Consider the following 17,874-nt stretch of genomic DNA (forward strand, 5'->3'; position numbering starts at 1 on the left):
TAATCTTGAATTTGAATTTGTTGTATTGTCTTTTTGAGCAGTTATGATTTGATTTATATGCTCTGTATTGTGAACACATGTAGGCAGTCTAAATTGGGTGCCTTCTCATCAGCCCCCGGTGTGATGTCTGTAGCCCTACCTTCCTCTTGGCTTCCATCTATACCCTGTAACTCCTTTGCGTCATGTCTTGCGCCATTTAAGTGACTGTGTCTGTATTTAACTTCAACCTTTAGCTGAAATGTGTGGGTGTCAGCCATGTAATATTAAAGGCTTTTGATTATACTGCTCCATTTTGAAGCAAGACCATGCAGCTGCTGCTGGACAGGGGACGCTGAGTGGAAATTACTGGTTAATGCCACAATTTCCCAAGATTCTCTTAAGTCAGTTGCTTGATAGACAACATTAGACGACCTGACTGAGAGCGGGTTAAGCAGGAAACAACAACTATGTCTCCCGGTGAAGTGCGCCGTGTTTACTTCCTGTTTTACTTTTGTGATAAAACCAAATTCTCTTACATGCTAAAACGTGGTGTAACAACAGCATATGCAGAGAAGAGTTATATAGTCCGTAAACTAACATAATTACATTGCAATATTTTTGATCTAAAGTTTGCTAACTTTAGCTAACATTAGCCACCATAAGCGACTGGTCATACCAGACCAAGTAAGGCAGTAGCACCAAGACCCCTGAGTGTATCGAACTGAGAAAGGGTGTGTTTTACTGGTTATGAATTCAACTTTTAATTTGTAGGAAGAAAATGGTGTTATTCTTCTTTCAAATGTTAAGTAGTCTCACTTTTATGGGGCACACACCCAAAAGGTCTGGAATCACTGGTAAATAATTATGAATTATGGGCCAATTTTGGTCATGTAGATTCCATACTTGGCCGCACAGGAAGAGCCAGTAGCGGCCAAGTTGGAGCCACAGGACTCGCTCCCCCTCCCTCCCTCTCCTGTGTTTAGAGCACACATTACTTGAATTCACTTTACCTTGGCACTTTTTCTTTAGTTTTTTGCATTTGTCCGTGTTGTATGAGCTATTTATTCTTTTCATATAGTCTTATTCCATTTTAACATTCATATACAAACACCAACATTTCCATAATATTGGTATGTAGTATGAATAATTCAAACACAGCTTTAGTGCTCATTTTGTAACATACTGAATGTCTTTTTACGTGACAACACCCAACACATGAAGGAAAACTGAACCAGAAAAGAAAGCAGTCATTTGAGGTAAATGTAAAATACCCAATATTCATCAAATTCATAATATCAAATGTTCATAATTCTGCATTTTGACAGGTATGAAGGGATACGACTATTTAAAAAACATCATGAAACAACACAAGAACACTGCAGCGCACTGATCTTTAAAATAGATTTTATTTACCATTTTGTAATTCAACAGTTTACGATATACAGCTGACAGGACTAAGACATTTCAATGGATTTTGGCCCTAAAGGTTGAAGAACAAGAAGAACAGACATGGTTAGCTAGATAGACAGATAGATATGATAGAGAATACCAGAAGACCTGTGTTCTCGTTTCTCACTTGTGCTTTGCCTCTCCACTCCTCCCATGACAACAATTTACATTGGCGTAGCAACAACACAGCATTTGTCCGCCCACACTTGGGCAGTTTCTTTCAGCCAGACGACTGAAAACACATTATTTACTGTACTTGTTTTCTCTTTTTTTTTCTTCGAAATGGAAGCGTGAATTATTGTTCTAATTATATAGTTTTGCCTGTTGCTTATAAAAAAAAAAACAAATGATTTATTTAAAGTGCTGAAACATGAGATTATGCTTATATGAGCAGTAGTAAGAAATTCAAGAGGTAATGTTCTGCAATTTACAGAGAACCACAGAAACAAGGTAAAATCACAGTTTTGTTTTTTAGTACAGTTGTGCTGCGAATTTGTGTATAAAAATGGTCCGAGCCTTCACGTAATTCACTTTCTTCCACATCAGTGACTTTCTACACAGCCACCTCAGTGTAAGATGATAGTGGGCAATTGTGTATTAGTATTTGAAGACATGGGTTAAATATTAACTATTCTAAATTGTGTGGCTTTTTTTTTCGCTTTCCTGGAGGACCAAATGGGTCTTACTCTTTTAGTAGCCAGATAATTGAAGGTTTACTTACAACATAAAACAGTATTAAGATCCAATATTATGCATCAGAGCTGCACAAGAATGAAAATGTGCGTTAATGGGTCCTGATGCTAATTCTATGTTGGTTGCAGAGTAATTTTGGTGTTTTGATTTTGCTCATTTTTTAAAACATTTTGTAACAACTAGACAGAAAAAGCCAAACTGTTTGGATTAAGGGCCACAGAATATTAAAGGTAAACAGCGATTTACGACCGTTGGCACTGCACTGTGTAAAATCTAGCTTTAAGTTTGTGTAATACTGTTTTTCAAAAAGCATCATCATGTCGCTGCAGCCGCCATCTACACCAGAGCTCACCGTAAAAGCGAACCATTCTTTTGTAGTTCAAGTTTCGACCCAAAGCTATTTTGTTTGGAAATGCTTTTAATATTAGCTGGCTTTATCTTAATGTTTCTATGAATACAACTTCAAAAACAACAACAAAAAAGTAGTGTCAAACAATGATTAAAATCTGAAGATAAAATGTGTAATTTTCTTTCTCTTCATTTAGTAAAAAAAGTATTTTTTTTTCTTAAAAGATAGACTGTATATTATTAGCAGAATAGGACTTGGCTAGTTCTGATAGATTAGAGGTACACTGACATCAATACTGACACTACGCCTGCTCTACATGCAGGCTCAGCAGTTAATGAGCTAATCCACTACACACAGAGTACACAATACACTTGACATCGTCTACATTACACTACAAGTAAAATGACAAATCAAAAACAAAATGAAACATACCCGCCCTCCCTCGACCCGCAAAAACACACTTACCCACCCCCAAAATAAAAGCAAAGATAAACACACACATAAACACAGTCTGATTATATATTTTTTACATTACTGTACAAAGGGAGGAAGAGTTGTAGGGCCAGCAGAGATGGTGAGGGTTGGGATATATAGAGAGATAGCATGGTAACATGGTGGCTAAGCTTCACTTACGACAGCATGAACGCACGAGACAGGCAATCACAAACAGGAAACGGTCTGAGCTACAAGCTGTCCCAATATACACTCAGTATAATAAGTTCATATTCACCTTTTTTCAGCAACTAAAACCTCATTTAGACACTGTAACATTCCTCAGATTGGAATTTCTACTCAAAGGAAGCAACGCAATATATTTAGATTAGTAGATGGTGATAATGTATTGTTTCATAGAGCACCTGGTTTTGCAGTGATTTAATTAAAAATAAACGCTAATACAAAATACGTCATGTGTGGTGTGAATAGTTTAGGAATAAACCAAAACCAGAAGGTCAAAACAGACCACTAACTTAAGCTACAGTTCTCCACCTATGTGAATAGCCGGTATACGTTTCTATATAATGTTTCTATATATCTGAGAACCTCACTGTAAAAAACCTGGGTAGAAATGTGTGCTTGTTTCAGAATGCTCACTGTGCTTATCGTGATTATTTTCACTATATTTGAGCTTCTGTGCTTAACATTGACCTCTCTCATTGTTCCTGTCTTGACAGTGAACATTTTTAGCGAGAAGACGTCTTGTGTCTGTTGGGATTTTTGTATTTCGATTACAGTTACACCTCTGTTGTGCCTTTACTACCCTGAGTGTCAGCATCGCCCCATCTTGTGGATTAATGGAGCAACTGCACTATCCTCCGTTAAAGACATGCTTGTGGGGAATAGTGGTGAAAGAAAAGAAAGAATGTGCAGATTTAGTCTGAAGTTGTGCTTCAATATCTCTGAAAATTGTTGAAAAGCCTGATAAGCATGGATACATTCTTAAAAGAATCGTTTGCCATTTTGGGAACTATGCTTATTTGCTTTATTGCTGAGAGTTAGATGAGAAGACTGATACCACTCTCATGTCTGTACGCTAAAAATGAAGCTGGAGCCAGCAGCTGGTTAGCTTAGCTTAGCACAAAGACTAGAAACAGGGGGAAACAGCTAGCCTGTCTCTGTCCAAAGGTAAAGAAATCCACCTACCAGCACCTCTAAAGTTCAGTAATTAACACATCATAACTCGTTTGTTTAATCCATACAAAAATCCAAGTGTCAAAATGACAATTTGCCGATTTACAGGAGGTTATGGGCCGGACCATCTCTTGGCCAGGACCAGCTGTCAGGCAACCAGCAGGTGTTTGCGCATATAAAACAAACGAGATACACCATGTTAATTAGGGAGTTTTAGAGGTGCTGGTAGGCAGATTTTGTAACCATTGGAGAGAGTCAGGCTAGCTGTTTACCCTCATCTCCAGTCTTTATGCTAAGCTACGCTAACCAGGTACTGTCTGTTTCTATACAGACATGAGAGTGGTATCAAACTTCTCAGTTAAGTCTCAGCAAGAAAGTGAATAAGAGTATGTCCCATAATTGTAAACTATTCCTTGAAGTATATATACAATATATGGTATACAATATACAGTTTTGTATATTATGTGAATATGTTCCATGCTAATACTGGTTTCATAGCCCTCCTGTTCTCCAAAAGTCTTTGATTTTATTAATGATTTGACAGCTCACAAACAAAGAAAAAGTGAAACTACAATGTGAAGAAACATTACAGCCAGACCTGATGCAATCCCAAAACTCCTCCCTGCCTGTGAAGCTAAAAGCATCTCACTACCACCTGAGCAGGCGTCCAACAAAGCATCTTGAAAAGACAAAGGAACATGTGATCTTCACAGATCTGTCTAGATGACAAAAAACATAACTCTTTTCATATATTTGTTCTGTATTTAGACCGCCACCACGCCACTACAAAGTTGTCCTTGATGCTTTCCAATCAGACACTTTTTTGAAACCCAACCCAGCATGCTAAAAAGACCCCTCTCTGTCCTAGCACACCCTCCAACAAAACAACAACAAATCAAGTCACAGATGAGGAATGGTAAACATGGTTAATTATGATTCTGTAGTTTTTTTATTTTTTTGTACAAAATAAACATATGCTGTCTTTATAATTATTTACTAAGTTACTTTACAATAATGAGAGGTAAAAAGGAGAATTCTACTGAGAGAACAATACTATACAGCTACATTAAAAACTACATAATTCATTTAAGTTGGTTTTTATTCTGTATTCTTCTGGAAACAAGCTGCATCTCTCTGCTTTCTGTCTCACCATCAGTCACAGCACAGCTTGGCTCAGAGCTTTAAAATAAATGCCTGTAAATACATTAAAGGTTCCACTGACTGTAAGAGACTGACACCATACCAGTCTCTCTGAGATATACAATATATATGTTACCAAAAACATGTGCACGACTCAGGTAACTCAGGTAATGTTTTTGGTAACATGCCTTAATGGGGCAGATTGCTACGACCCACAGGAGACACCGAGTACAACACACCTATGATCCTTTCACTAGCTACCTCCTCTAGCCCGGATCCTCATTCATAGACCACATCCCATGATGCATTTCACTCAAAAAGAATGCCTGGAAGACTTAAGAAGAGATGGTACTTCTATATACAGAGTTGCATCCACCTGTTTTGTGTGTATGTGTAGGTGTTTTCCGACAGCGGTGAACGTTAGGTGGTCTCCATCCCCATAATCTTAACAGGCCACCTTAGTCAAGATAAGGTGTCCACAGACAAGGAACAACAATAAACTAAAAAGTTTAACTTCGCTTGGACCCTGAGAAATGGGCACTGGGATCTCTTCTGTCAAAAAATTGGAAACAAACGCTTTGTGTGTGTGTGTGTGTGTGTGTCAGTGTGAATGCGGAGGCAGAGAGTACAGTACAGTTAAAATTCAGTGATATTTCTCTGCTGAGTTTAAGCAGCTTTAGTGGAACAAGTTACAAATGGAGGAAATTTCCACAGAAGATCAGCCCTAAGTGTCAGTCGCCATCTTGGGTGTTTGTTAAATATTTGTGCTCTGTAGAACTTTTTTAAAGAAAAAGCAGCATAAAAAACAACAGGCTTAGTCTTAAGCTGAGATCAACTATGGTTGAGGTCACTGTGTGCTGTAAAATGTACAATAGTGTGAGTGTATGAGTGTGAATGAGTCTCTTTTTCTGGTCATAGAATTGAGCCTATTTCCATCTTTCAGCATCATTAAACTGTAAATGGCCAGTACAGGCCCAGTTCACCCTGCTCCTATTTGTTACAGCACCACTGTGTATCATATCACAACAAGTCTCCAGCTGTCAAATCACTGCTTCTAGAAAGTCACCAATCCCAAACAGACTCAGCTAACAGAATAAAGGAGAACAGTGTGTGTCTCTATGTTGCTGCATGCACAAAACAAACACATGCAGCTTCACAATCTACTGTACCTCTAACTGCATATGAAGATGGCATATACAAGTTTTACAAAAAAGGAAAGGATAAACAAACTGCATTATTAAATTATGTGTAACAAATTAACAACCCACCCACACACACTAACATACGCACAAATCTTTTGGATGATGACCCAATTTTGTCTTCCTTTCGTTTTTTTTCCCCTTCGTTTATCTAGAGACAACACACAGACAGATAGAAGAAGTTAGGATAGATATAATAAGCCCTTACAATATGTAAAGGTCTCCAGTGAATGGGATCTCCCCCACAGAGGACTGTGAGAAAGTGGGGTGAGGATGGAGGAAAAGGGAGTAGAAGGGAGGAAGAGAAGGAGGAGATGGTCGGGCACGGGGGGCCGTGCCAGGTAGCACTGATAGAGCAGGATGCTGTCTATGCGCTGGGATTGGGGTTGTTGTGTGTGTTGGTGGAGCCGTTGCTTCCCTGGACGGTGAGGCTGATCTCATCCTTCCTCTCCTTCTCCTCCTCCTTCAGCTCCTCCTTCAGCTCCTCCTTCTCTTTGAGGGGACGAGCCTCCACAGTGTCTTCGGAGGCCATGGGGGCGTAGCGGCCTGTCCGGTGCTCCTTCAGGGCAGGGCCCCACTTTGGATGTGATCGGCAAGCGTTCTTCAACCGCTAACATAGAAAAAGAAAGAGGTACACATCATTCAGAGTAGCCTCAATATGAAGGGAAACTTGAGGGCAAAAGAGTCCAAAGAGATGTACTGTATGAGGGGGTCAAAATTAATCCAACTAAACTAAACTAATCAAATCAACTCAGGACTAAGCTGGAAGTCCAACATTAAATATACCAGTTTACTCATTCATGATGTAAATGTGACTACAAATGGAGCTCCAAAAACACTTAAATGGCAATGGTTAAAGCTGCATTCATTGTTTGACATTTCAATTGCTTTCAGCCTCTAAACATCAACTGACACAACTAAATCTTATTCCTCTTTTACTCTTCAACTGACCAACTGACACTTGAAATATTTACAGAGCACACACTTTTACTTCAACTTAAATTTAAATTGCTTTCATTGTTTTTCAGTTGAACTAATATTTCTACTGCTTTCATTGCTTATTCTTTAAATGACAGTTCAACTGCTTTCATCTCTTACTCTTCAACTAACAGTTCAAATACCAGTGACCTCTGGCACTTCGATTTCACCTGCCAGTTCAAACGCTTTCATCTCTTACACTTCAGCTGCCTTCAGTGCTTACTCATCAACTGACAGTTCATCTGCTTTCAGTGTTTACATACAAATTGACAATTCAACTGTCTACAGGTCTGAAAAGAAGACTTTTTGACTTGAAATACATTTTTCAAATTGCACTATAATGATTTCAGTTGCTTTCGACTCTTACACTTCCAACCTTTTTAGTATGCACACAAGTCAACGTAAAGGAGTACGCTATAACATTGGGATGGGATGCATTCTATTCATGTGTGTTCCCTACTTTGAGAGCAAATAATTGGGGGACGTTCTCTTTATGTGTGCGATAAAACTTGATTTCAAAGTTGGTCAGGAATATGAACTCCTGTTTTCTAGCCAAGCTCAGACAAACATTTGAAATCCTATCAGCTGATCGGTGTTTAGCGAGACTACATGAATGACTGATGTTATGATTACATATGACAGTTTGTTGACAAGTAACCATGGTGTAAGCAGGATAATAGGTTTACGTCCTACAATGTACATTTCATGTATTTCAAAGCGGTAATGCTATGGAGGCTCATTCTATTAGGAGAAACAGCTGTAGAGGATGATGTACCTCTCTGAAGGTGGCGCCTGGGGACCTTGAGATCTTGTAGAGGGCATAGATAGGTATGCAGACCACTGAGGACAGCGCCATGGAGAAGCCAATAGCCAGAGACCAGCCTGGATACACGTAGTCATTGTAGGTGATGGGCTTATACTGGATCACTGTGAAGATCAGGATGAACTACATGGACAGAAGAGAGACAGCAAATGAGTAAGGCCTTTTAGAGTAGGGGTTTGAAAATGTGTCCTCAGGAATGAAACGAACGAAAGCTAACGGGATCGAAACATTATTTAAAAATACAGAGACGTAGGAGAAAATAGCTAAACCCAAAAGTTTAAAACAAAAAACTAAAAATGTATGTTGAAACATTTTTCTTCAATAGACGTAACTCATATCCAATATACTAAAGAAAGAGGGTCATGAAAACAAAAAAAAACGATAAGTTACAGTCTATTTTACCTATCAATTTCACAATAATAGGTAAAACACACAATGATATACCAAGATAATTAGTGTAAAATCAATAAATGTTCCCCATCCTGCTTACAATTAGTCCAAACAACTGTTGCTACGGTCAAAGTAAAAAACACTACTTCCTGTTACAACAGATAAGCTTTTCCCAAGCAACCTGCATTAACTCTGTACAGGTGAAATCACTGCAGACAGCCGCACAACAGACATTTGGTTTTTTTTAAAGGTTGCAGATAATTATTATTATAAATCATGACTGTTCCCAACAGCAGTGAGTTTAGTCACAGTTCCAGCAGAGGCACTGGAGACCAGGGCATTAATCTGTGTAGTGAAATGAAAGAGAGAACAAAAGTGCCTGAAATCTGACCAGTAATCCACAACAATGAATTTCTTGGTTGGCCCAGCAGCTTAGTGGACTAATTCGCTTGCTTGGGAAATACCATTGATAGCAGCTGCATGTGTCCATTTCCCACTCAGAAAGATTTTCTTTTAGAGGTTTATATTGGAAACAAAGCCAACAGTAGCCAGATTAGTGTTGACGGCAGCTCAAATGTAGGTCAGGTCCCTAACAATGTGTCAGCAACACAGGGGAAGTTTAGAACCGTACACTCAATGTCCTTCAGATCGATACGTCAGCGTGTGGTTTGTTTCCTGCAACAATCAAATCTTCAAACAATGTTAATGTTTCAGGAGACAGGAAGATTTATGTGACCGCAACAATGTTACACTTTGATTACAGCTTCAGTCACTATGACTGTGGTCCCAGATCAGCAGGTGTGTTTGTATGCGTGTGTTCACTTACAGAGATAATGAGAGGGGAGATGAATCTCCAGCAGACTTTGAAGAAGAGAGGAGGAGGGAAGCCCAGCATCATCTCAACATCTTTAAAGTAGTTCCTGTGACCTGCGATAAAAACAAAACATTAAAGTCTGATTGCTCATTTGACATTTTAATAATGACATACAATGTATATCATGAAAGTAGATGATGTAAGAAGAGTCAGCATGTGGTATACATCATCTTTTTTTTTTTGTATTTGATGGATGATTTGTCAAAAACTAAGTGTTCCGTATCCAGTGATGCTATGGCGGTACCATGACACAAATCCATTTTTAATTTAGAGCAGTAATAATGTGTCCGCTCCATCAAACATCTTCTCAATCAACAGCAGCGCTCAGAGGGAGCAGGCTAGACTATGATTTGGTCTCTGAAAATGAATATAGAATATTATAGAAGTATAGAATACCTGCCGCTTTCATACCACTGCAATATACAGTAAATCAAAGCGATTTCACAGTTACTGTTTCTAATGCATAGTTAAATAAAATTGGTTGCACAGACATGTGGAAACTGTGTTATTTTCAAGGTAATATCAGCCCACTTATCTCCACTGCCTTTTTATTTTCCACCATAGGTTAGTGTGACTTTATCTGACTGAAGGCTTCTGGTTCACCAGGCTGACAAACTGAAAACTTCACCAATGTAAAATTACTCTGTGTTCAGTTTCTGTCAGTAGATCAGCCTTCAGTCTGTAGCGTCCTGCTGCTTCACATGTTAATCTTGCACAAAGTGTATCCTGAAGTGCTGATCCTGAGACTCGCAGGGATGTGGGAGACGTCTGGCTTTATGGTCATCAGGAAACATTAGTGTTATTTTAGGAAGTCTCACAATAAATTCCACTGTGCCGTTTTTGGGCAACACGTTTTGGGGCATTATTTTTTTTATCTTGGTCATCTCTGTGCTGATATCAGACTGTGGGTGTGGCACCAACTTGTGCTGATTTGAATTTGCTCCTGACTGGACTAAGAGAAACTGATGCATAGCTTGTGCTATAACAAAGGTAAAAAAATGCCCGTTATTCACATGAATATTGCCTTTTAATATATACTCAGTAACAGCACTCTTACAGCACAACAGCACAACTTAATTTGAATATGAATCCTGTGTCTGTGCCAGTATATAAAGGCATTCCTGTGTTATCTCAGGCTATAGTTAGATATGTACTACTACTACGGTATATATATATATATATATATATATATATATATATATATATATATATATATGTGTGTTTATGTAATTGTGTTTTTGTCTGTGCTCCCTGCACACATGCTTAGGGGCCCGTAACTATCTGAATCCACCACTGTAGGTGTATTGATGTGCAGCGCGAGCAAAAAGGAAAGGAAAAGTAAGAGAAGAAAAGGTTTTTCTATTCTCGCAACACATACTGAAAACATGTCATGAGGCAGCATTGTGTGGTGGCCTGTTCAGTGCTGCCATTGGTTGCTGCCTGTACTTGTTTAATTTGGGTGTATAATGAAAAGAAGTTCTTTTGATTCAAAGAAGCTACAGAATAATAATTGTAAAAAAGATTTGTAAAATTCAAGTACCGACAAGGTGCGAAGAGTTTTGTCCTCTTTGAATGAACTTTCCTTTCCTATGCACCTGTCGCAGAAACACTGACATTTACCGTTGATGTTCTGGTGACAGAAAATGTTTCCACTTTCAGACTCTATTAAAGCTGTGCTGAAACACTCTCTATGGAATCATTATGTCTAGGTATGGCCAAACATCTACAGATATAAGAAAACCCAAAATTGCAAACCACATAGTCAATATGTTTTTGAATAATGTTAATGTCTCTCAGCATATGTTTTTTTCTTTTAAAAATGTGAGGTTCACACGAGAGCAGTATACAGTTTACAAACACTCCACACACCAGCATATTCACTCTATTTCCTTCCTTACCATAAACATACATGACGCAGATGCACATGATGCAGGAGATGATGACCAAAGAGAAACTAGCAGCATAGTTGTCCATCAGTAGCAACCAATAGATTCCTGCCTGCACACAGAAAACAGAGAATCAAGAGTGAAAACTGCATCTGCATGAGAGAAAACAAGTTTCGTTCCAAGACTTGATCTGCATGTGTTTAGGACTTACCTGTGTCGTTAGTGGCACTCCCAGTAAGAATCCAACTACAGCCACTGACAGTGTGACTACGGTTTTGTTCCTCATGATCCAGTCTGTACCGATCTCATCGACAATGGCTGTCACCAGGGTCTCCAGCAGACAGAACTACAAGAGCAGGGACGAAGGGTTCACGGATCAAATTAAATGAGAGATGTTTCATGTTAACAGTTTACACACCCATTGCTGAGTGATGATGAGCTGAGGCTAATAACATCATTCAAAGCAGAGTGTCTGAAATTTTAGGAGGAAACAGTTAACAGTTCCTGTTAAATGTCCAGTTTATTTGTTTTATATATATTGTATTTCCTGTAAGCAGTTACATATTTATCCACTATAGAGCGAGTTTCATCTGTACACATTCACTGCGTGAAATGGAAACAAAAACTATTTTTGTAGAACAATGCGTATGCATTCCCCCAAATATTTTAAAGATGAATAAAATGCATTGTAACATGTCACATGCAAGATATGCAAAAATCGGTAGGGTGTGGCATAAAAATTCCAATTCCAAGCAATATTTATGGGCTAATACATTATAACAAGAGTCTACAGCCATGCTAGCAGCCCTGTGAGGCTGTACTTAGTCACAGTGGTGATTTCAGCTAAATGCTAACATGCATAACAATGAAAACATGTTGATGTTTAGAAGGGATTATATGTTCACCATCTTATTTGAGCGTGTTAACATGCTAACATTTGCTAATAAGCACTAAACAAAGTACAGCTGAGGCTGAAGGGAGAGCCGTTAGTTTTGTAGGTATCTGGTCTTAAACCAAAGTAATGGACAAATTGTAATTTTGACCTGATGATGGCAAATTGATTACAGGATGCCCCGATAGCTCACTTTGTAGAGCGCGTACCATTAAGGCTGAGTCCTTACCGCAGCGGTCCAATTCCAACCCGGTGCCCTTAGATTTGGTTGTAAGCACAGCCTATGTGTAGTGTACAGTTTTCCAGCCTCACCTGAGTCCCCAGTCCCAGAAGGATGAGCATGAAGAAGAAGAGCAATGACCAGAGTGGTGAGATGGGGAGCAGAGTGAGGGCTTCCGGGTAGGCCACAAAGGCCAGGCCCGGGCCGTGGTCAGCCACCTCCGACACGGGGACGTTAAGGTTGTGTGCCATGAAGCCCAGGATGGAGAAAATGACAAAGCCTGCATACACGCTGGTCGCACAGTTGGTTATACTGATGATGATGCTGTCTCTGTGTGTAGAAAGGAGACATTAATTAAACTGCTGGAAAACAAAATGGGATAAATTTGCAATTTGAAACCAGTGTATGCAACATTGTTGTCAATTATACTGTCCCTGTGCTCAGAAGGAATAAGATTAGAGAAAACTTTAAGCTATAATCATATAAGTAAAAGGATGTGATTAAGGGTCTGTGCTCTTCAGAGTGTTGGATCTCTGACTTTTAGTTTAATTTTAAGCTGTTCATGCTCCTTAAGTCATTAATTCTTCACCGATTTTACAAAAAGCTAATAAAAATAAACCATTCCTCTCCCGTCTCCCCAGTGGTGACCACTCCCTCCACCCCCTCTTCCATATCATCCAACAAGTAGTGGGTGGGCGATACCACAAAATTTGGTTCTGATCCAGGCCAGAATCACTGATATTAATGCCAATACTGATACTTTATTAAAAAAGTCCTATCATGTAGGGGGGAGCCCTTTGTTCTGATTTACTATGAGGTGAATGCATCATTCAAAGGCTACTTCTGAGTATATTTTCATTATCAGCAAATGATTTACCAAACATTAAGAAAGTTTTTTACGTGATCACTAATGATGTCGATACTTTAGGTATTAGTTATCTATCCGCCCACACCTACAAACGAGATGTCTTGAAAACTAAATTAATTTTCCATTTATTCATTTGGCAGATGTTTTTTTCCAAAGTGAAGTACAAATGAGGTACAATCCAAGCCACAGTCAATCAAGGAGAAGCCTTCGAGAATAAGTGCCGCAGCACTCAGTCCCATGTTCCACCTGACACATCAGCCACAAGGTTGCAGGTGCATGAAGTAAGACATAAGTGCATAGCAAATTACATTTTTTTGTGGGGGGTATTTTATTTGTGTAATGTCTCAAGGTAAATGATGACCAAACTTGACTAGATCACAGCACCTTGTAAATCCGTGACATTTTCCTTTAAATGGTGACAAAACTATCCGAGGTCAGTAAAGTGAACAAGAATTGCTGTGATTTTTGTCTCATGGACCTGGAAATTGGCACAAAAACCTTATATTTTCCTATTTTCAGTAATGATATGGTATTTCTCTACATAAACCACTATTTCTCGGTACAGGTTTGGAAATATAAATATAGCAGCGGTTTGTTTGTGCTCTCAGAAAGTGCACAGCCTATGCTAATTGCTAATATTTCATATTAGAGAAACAGAAATTTACAAAACGGGTTTGTTAGTCCAGGACTACTGTTGATGATTTCATTAATATTTAAATTTAATTAATATAAGAGAAAACTGATTTTGACTCAGTTCAAGACACAGTGGTCGGAAGACTGTGTGCTCTGGTCCCTTTCTTCCCTTGAAGTTTGCTGTCCTTGTTCTGAGAAGCACCTGTTTCAGCTGCATACCGGATGGTGCGTCGGCCATGAAGATCGATACGCTCAGATTTGTGCGGTAAATATGTAGCTGGAGCCAGGAGACGGTTAGCTTAGCTTAGCATAAAGACAGCGTGGGGCGGCTGTGTTGACGGTTCGATCCCCACCTCCTCCTGTCCACATGTCGAAGTGTCTTTGGGCAAGACACTGAACCCCGGGTTGCTCCCCAGCCACTGAGAGTGCACAAGCCAGTGCATTACTAATTGCCGGTCCCAAGCCCGGATAAATGGGGAGGGTTGCATCAGGAAGGGCATCCAGCGTAAAAAAGCCTATGCCAAATCAAATATGCGGATCATCAGATCTCACCTTCAGAACATCCTTTACTCTCCCTGACTCATTTAGACGTGGACTTCAGATTCAACAAGGGAATTATGTGATTGCACAGTGCTTTGTTTGCTCACATTTCCTGCTAGAGTTATCACAGATGACTTTGATGCCTGTCCCTTTCTCGGCTCCTCACAAACCACCAATCAAGCCCCTGCTCAGCCCTACACTCTCTGCACTTCTGCATGTGCACCAATTGGTGGTGTTACAGGAGTGCAGAGAGTGACTCCACACGGACGGAGCTGCAGAACACAAGCTGATTAGGCCGCCATGCAGCTGTGTGCGCAGATAGCACGACCTCAAGCTCCTGGCAGAGTAACAAATTATATCTTCAGCCTTTCTCCCCACCCTCTCCACCCCCGACGCCCTCACTCCGTCAGCATGTGTGGACACGACATCTTTTCCTCTCCTTATCTCCTTCTCTGTCCCCTTTCCTCCATCTTAACCTTTTCCTCGGCTTCTCGCTCGCTCCCCTGGCATTCAAGCTGAGTGCAACCAGCCTCTTAACACAAGTCCAGAAAAACATTATCTCTGTCCCTCCTCCTGTCCTACCTTATCTTACCTTCTCCCACTTCTCTTTTTAGACCTGTAACCTTGAAGTTGGCTTCTAACTTTTTTACCCTCCTCCTCTCAGTTTCTCCATCACTCTCTAGCCCTGACTCATGCCATACAGCCTGCACAACCTGAAACAACTTCTCCTCTCTCCCTCTCACTGGCTGTCTCTTTCCTCTGTACCGAAGCCTCTAGTAGCATGTGGTTTATTCTCTACATTTTGTCATCTACTTCATCCGTCCTCTTCTCCTACGCCTCCTCATCTTCTCACTCCCTCTGCCTAGCTTCTCTGATTAGTGCAAATAATAAGATGCTGGTCAATGTTGCTGAAACATTGCAGCAGCATAGCCTGATGCAAAATGAGCATGGTCATATTCACACAGGCAGAGGCAGGCAGGCACTCACACTGTAACTGCTGCAGCACAGCATTGCTTTTGGGTAAAATTCAACCACCTCGTCATTTTAATGCTGTAACTTCAGTTTAAGGATTAAAGTGTAACTGTAGAAGCCTTTCATTCATCAATGCTTTGCTAAATCCAACTGTATAAATTCAAACATGCATGGTCATCAAGCTGTCTTTGTTTCTGTGAAGTATACATTTTTGCTTGACAATAGCATTAGTGTTCACACAATTTGAAGGACTTTTACCACATTAGCCACAATTTGGAAAACTGTACCTGCATTTTTTCATTAGTTTTTCCCTAAGTGGGAGAGTTTCAGTTGATCTCTTAAAGGAATAGTTTCACATTTTCGGAAGCTACAGCCAGCAGCTCATTAGCTTAACTTAGCACAGATACTAAGCGTGGGGGAGTTTCTGCCCAAAGGTAAAAATGTTTGCCTACCGGCAGCTCTAAAGCTCACCAGTGAACACGTTACTTTTTATTTGTTTAATCCGTACAAAAATGTGTAAAAGTGTAAAAATAACATGCTGTGGTTTTTATGGGGGGTTATAAGCTGGACAATTTCTCGGTTGGGAGCAGTAACTTCCTGAAGTCTCCTCTGGTTGCCTGGCAAACTCACAGTGACAACAAGAGTCCAGGAAGTCACTGCCCCCGGGCAAGAAATAGTCCAGAATATAACCCTCCTCAAAACCACAACTTGTTGCTCTCACACTTCTGTGATTGTAGGAGTTAAACAAACAAATATACAATTTTAATTAGTAAGCTTTAGAGGTGCTGGTAGGCAGATTTTGTCACCTTAGGACAGGGCCAGGCTAGCTGTCTTTATGTTAAGCTAAGCTAACTGTTTCCTGGTTCAGCTACATATTTACCACAAAGATAAACGAGTGTTATCGATCTTCTCATCTAACTCTCAGTAAGAAAGCAAATAAGCGAATTTCCCAAAATGTTGAACTATTCCTTTAAAGCGTAGTTTGTTTTTGTTTATCCATAGCCTGGAGTACCAACCTGAAACAGTTGTTGTGGAACTTGTTATAGGAAGCCATGGTAATGAGACCCCCCCAGGCACAGCCCAGGGAGTAGAAGATCTGTGATGCTGCATCTCCCCACACCTACAAAAACAAACCCACATGCAGTCAGAAGTAGTAAAAAGAAGGGGGGAAATTAATCTGCCTGTTTATGTGAGTGAATACCTTTGCATCAAGGACCTTCTGCCACTGTGGAGTCAGGTAGTACTTGATCCCGTTGATGGCTCCGTCCAGAGTGATGCCACGAACGAACAGGATGGTCAAAACGACATAAGGGAATGTGGCTGTGAAGTACACCACCTGGACACACACACACACACACAGAGATAATCAGACCATGTAGTGAAATCAGTTATAACTAGTAGTTTTTCATAACAAAACCTACCAAACTGACAAGAGAGTTTGTGTGTGTGTGTGTGTGTGTGTGTGTGTGAGAGAGAGCGTGAGGCTGACCTTTCCAGAGGATTTAACTCCCCTGATGAGACAGAGGAAGACGACAACCCAGGACACAGCCAGGCAGCCCAGGATAGGGAGACGGACCTCTCCAAAGTTCCCAATATCATCAGAGATGTTCAACACATAGTGTCTGAGAAAGAAAGAGAGACTGAATTTAGGACTGGTGGCTTTAGTTGTTGTCTTTCTTTTTCAGGAGAAAGAAATTAAATTTTCAAAGCATTGAGCAACATTGAAAAATCAACGTCAGTCTAGCTTTACACTTTTACAACTCAACTAAGTAAACAATGCTACTTTATGTTGGGCCTCTAAATCATGAATGTGTCAATACTGGAAAAGCATCTGACTTGTAACCGATATTTGTCTTTGCTCAAGGCAATGCAAGTGTTACTTACAGGCGTGACCAAAGACACCCACAGGGCAGTGTTCTTCTTTGTAGTATTATTACTTTGTAGTATTGTTGCTGGCTTTTTGGTGGCCTGTATTGCTCCATTACTAACTAGGAATCAAAGGTAGAAGCAATTAGGGTTGGGCGATATGACGGTATATACCATGCAACGGTCGAAATGTGTCCACTGGTAGAGATTTGGCAATACCGTAAGGGAGTTATCCCTAGCAGTGTCTCTGATATATATTCGGGGCAGGCTATGTAGCAAATTAGGTCTGGATTCTAGCGTGATCTCGCAAATCCAGCTGTGTCGCAAGCTACAAACCACACATTTGAAGACAGTGAGGTGAAGATTCTAAGTAGAGAGAAGAGTTGGTTTGAAAGAGGAGTCAAAAAAGCCATTTTTGTGAAAAAAGAAAACCCCTCTTTGAACAGAAATGGTGGTCGGAGATTCAATCTGCCCAAAGTTTACCACAGTGTATT

At 40.0% G+C, this 17,874-nt stretch overlaps 1 protein-coding gene across 5 annotated transcripts in view; it reads right to left on the reverse strand.

The window, feature by feature from the left end:
- Window positions 1-1,366: 1,366 nt before the first annotated feature.
- slc6a9 (solute carrier family 6 member 9) overlaps window positions 1,367-17,874 on the reverse strand; it is a 79,247-nt gene continuing 62,739 nt past the window's right edge. For all 5 annotated transcript variants that reach the window (XM_044219420.1, XM_044219423.1, XM_044219421.1 and 2 more), the window contains 9 exons: window positions 17,004-17,136; window positions 16,716-16,850; window positions 16,531-16,634; window positions 12,594-12,831; window positions 11,601-11,735; window positions 11,402-11,501; window positions 9,456-9,556; window positions 8,192-8,362; window positions 1,367-7,048 (listed from right to left, as the gene is read on the reverse strand). In XM_044219420.1, the coding sequence (XP_044075355.1) occupies window positions 6,806-7,048; window positions 8,192-8,362; window positions 9,456-9,556; window positions 11,402-11,501; window positions 11,601-11,735; window positions 12,594-12,831; window positions 16,531-16,634; window positions 16,716-16,850; window positions 17,004-17,136 (1,360 nt within the window). In that variant the 3' untranslated portion in view covers window positions 1,367-6,805. The remainder of the gene's footprint in view (window positions 7,049-8,191; window positions 8,363-9,455; window positions 9,557-11,401; window positions 11,502-11,600; window positions 11,736-12,593; window positions 12,832-16,530; window positions 16,635-16,715; window positions 16,851-17,003; window positions 17,137-17,874) is intronic.

This window comes from Siniperca chuatsi, linkage group LG13, assembly GCF_020085105.1.
Source record: "Siniperca chuatsi isolate FFG_IHB_CAS linkage group LG13, ASM2008510v1, whole genome shotgun sequence".
In the NCBI taxonomy this organism is placed as follows: domain Eukaryota; kingdom Metazoa; phylum Chordata; class Actinopteri; order Centrarchiformes; family Sinipercidae; genus Siniperca; species Siniperca chuatsi.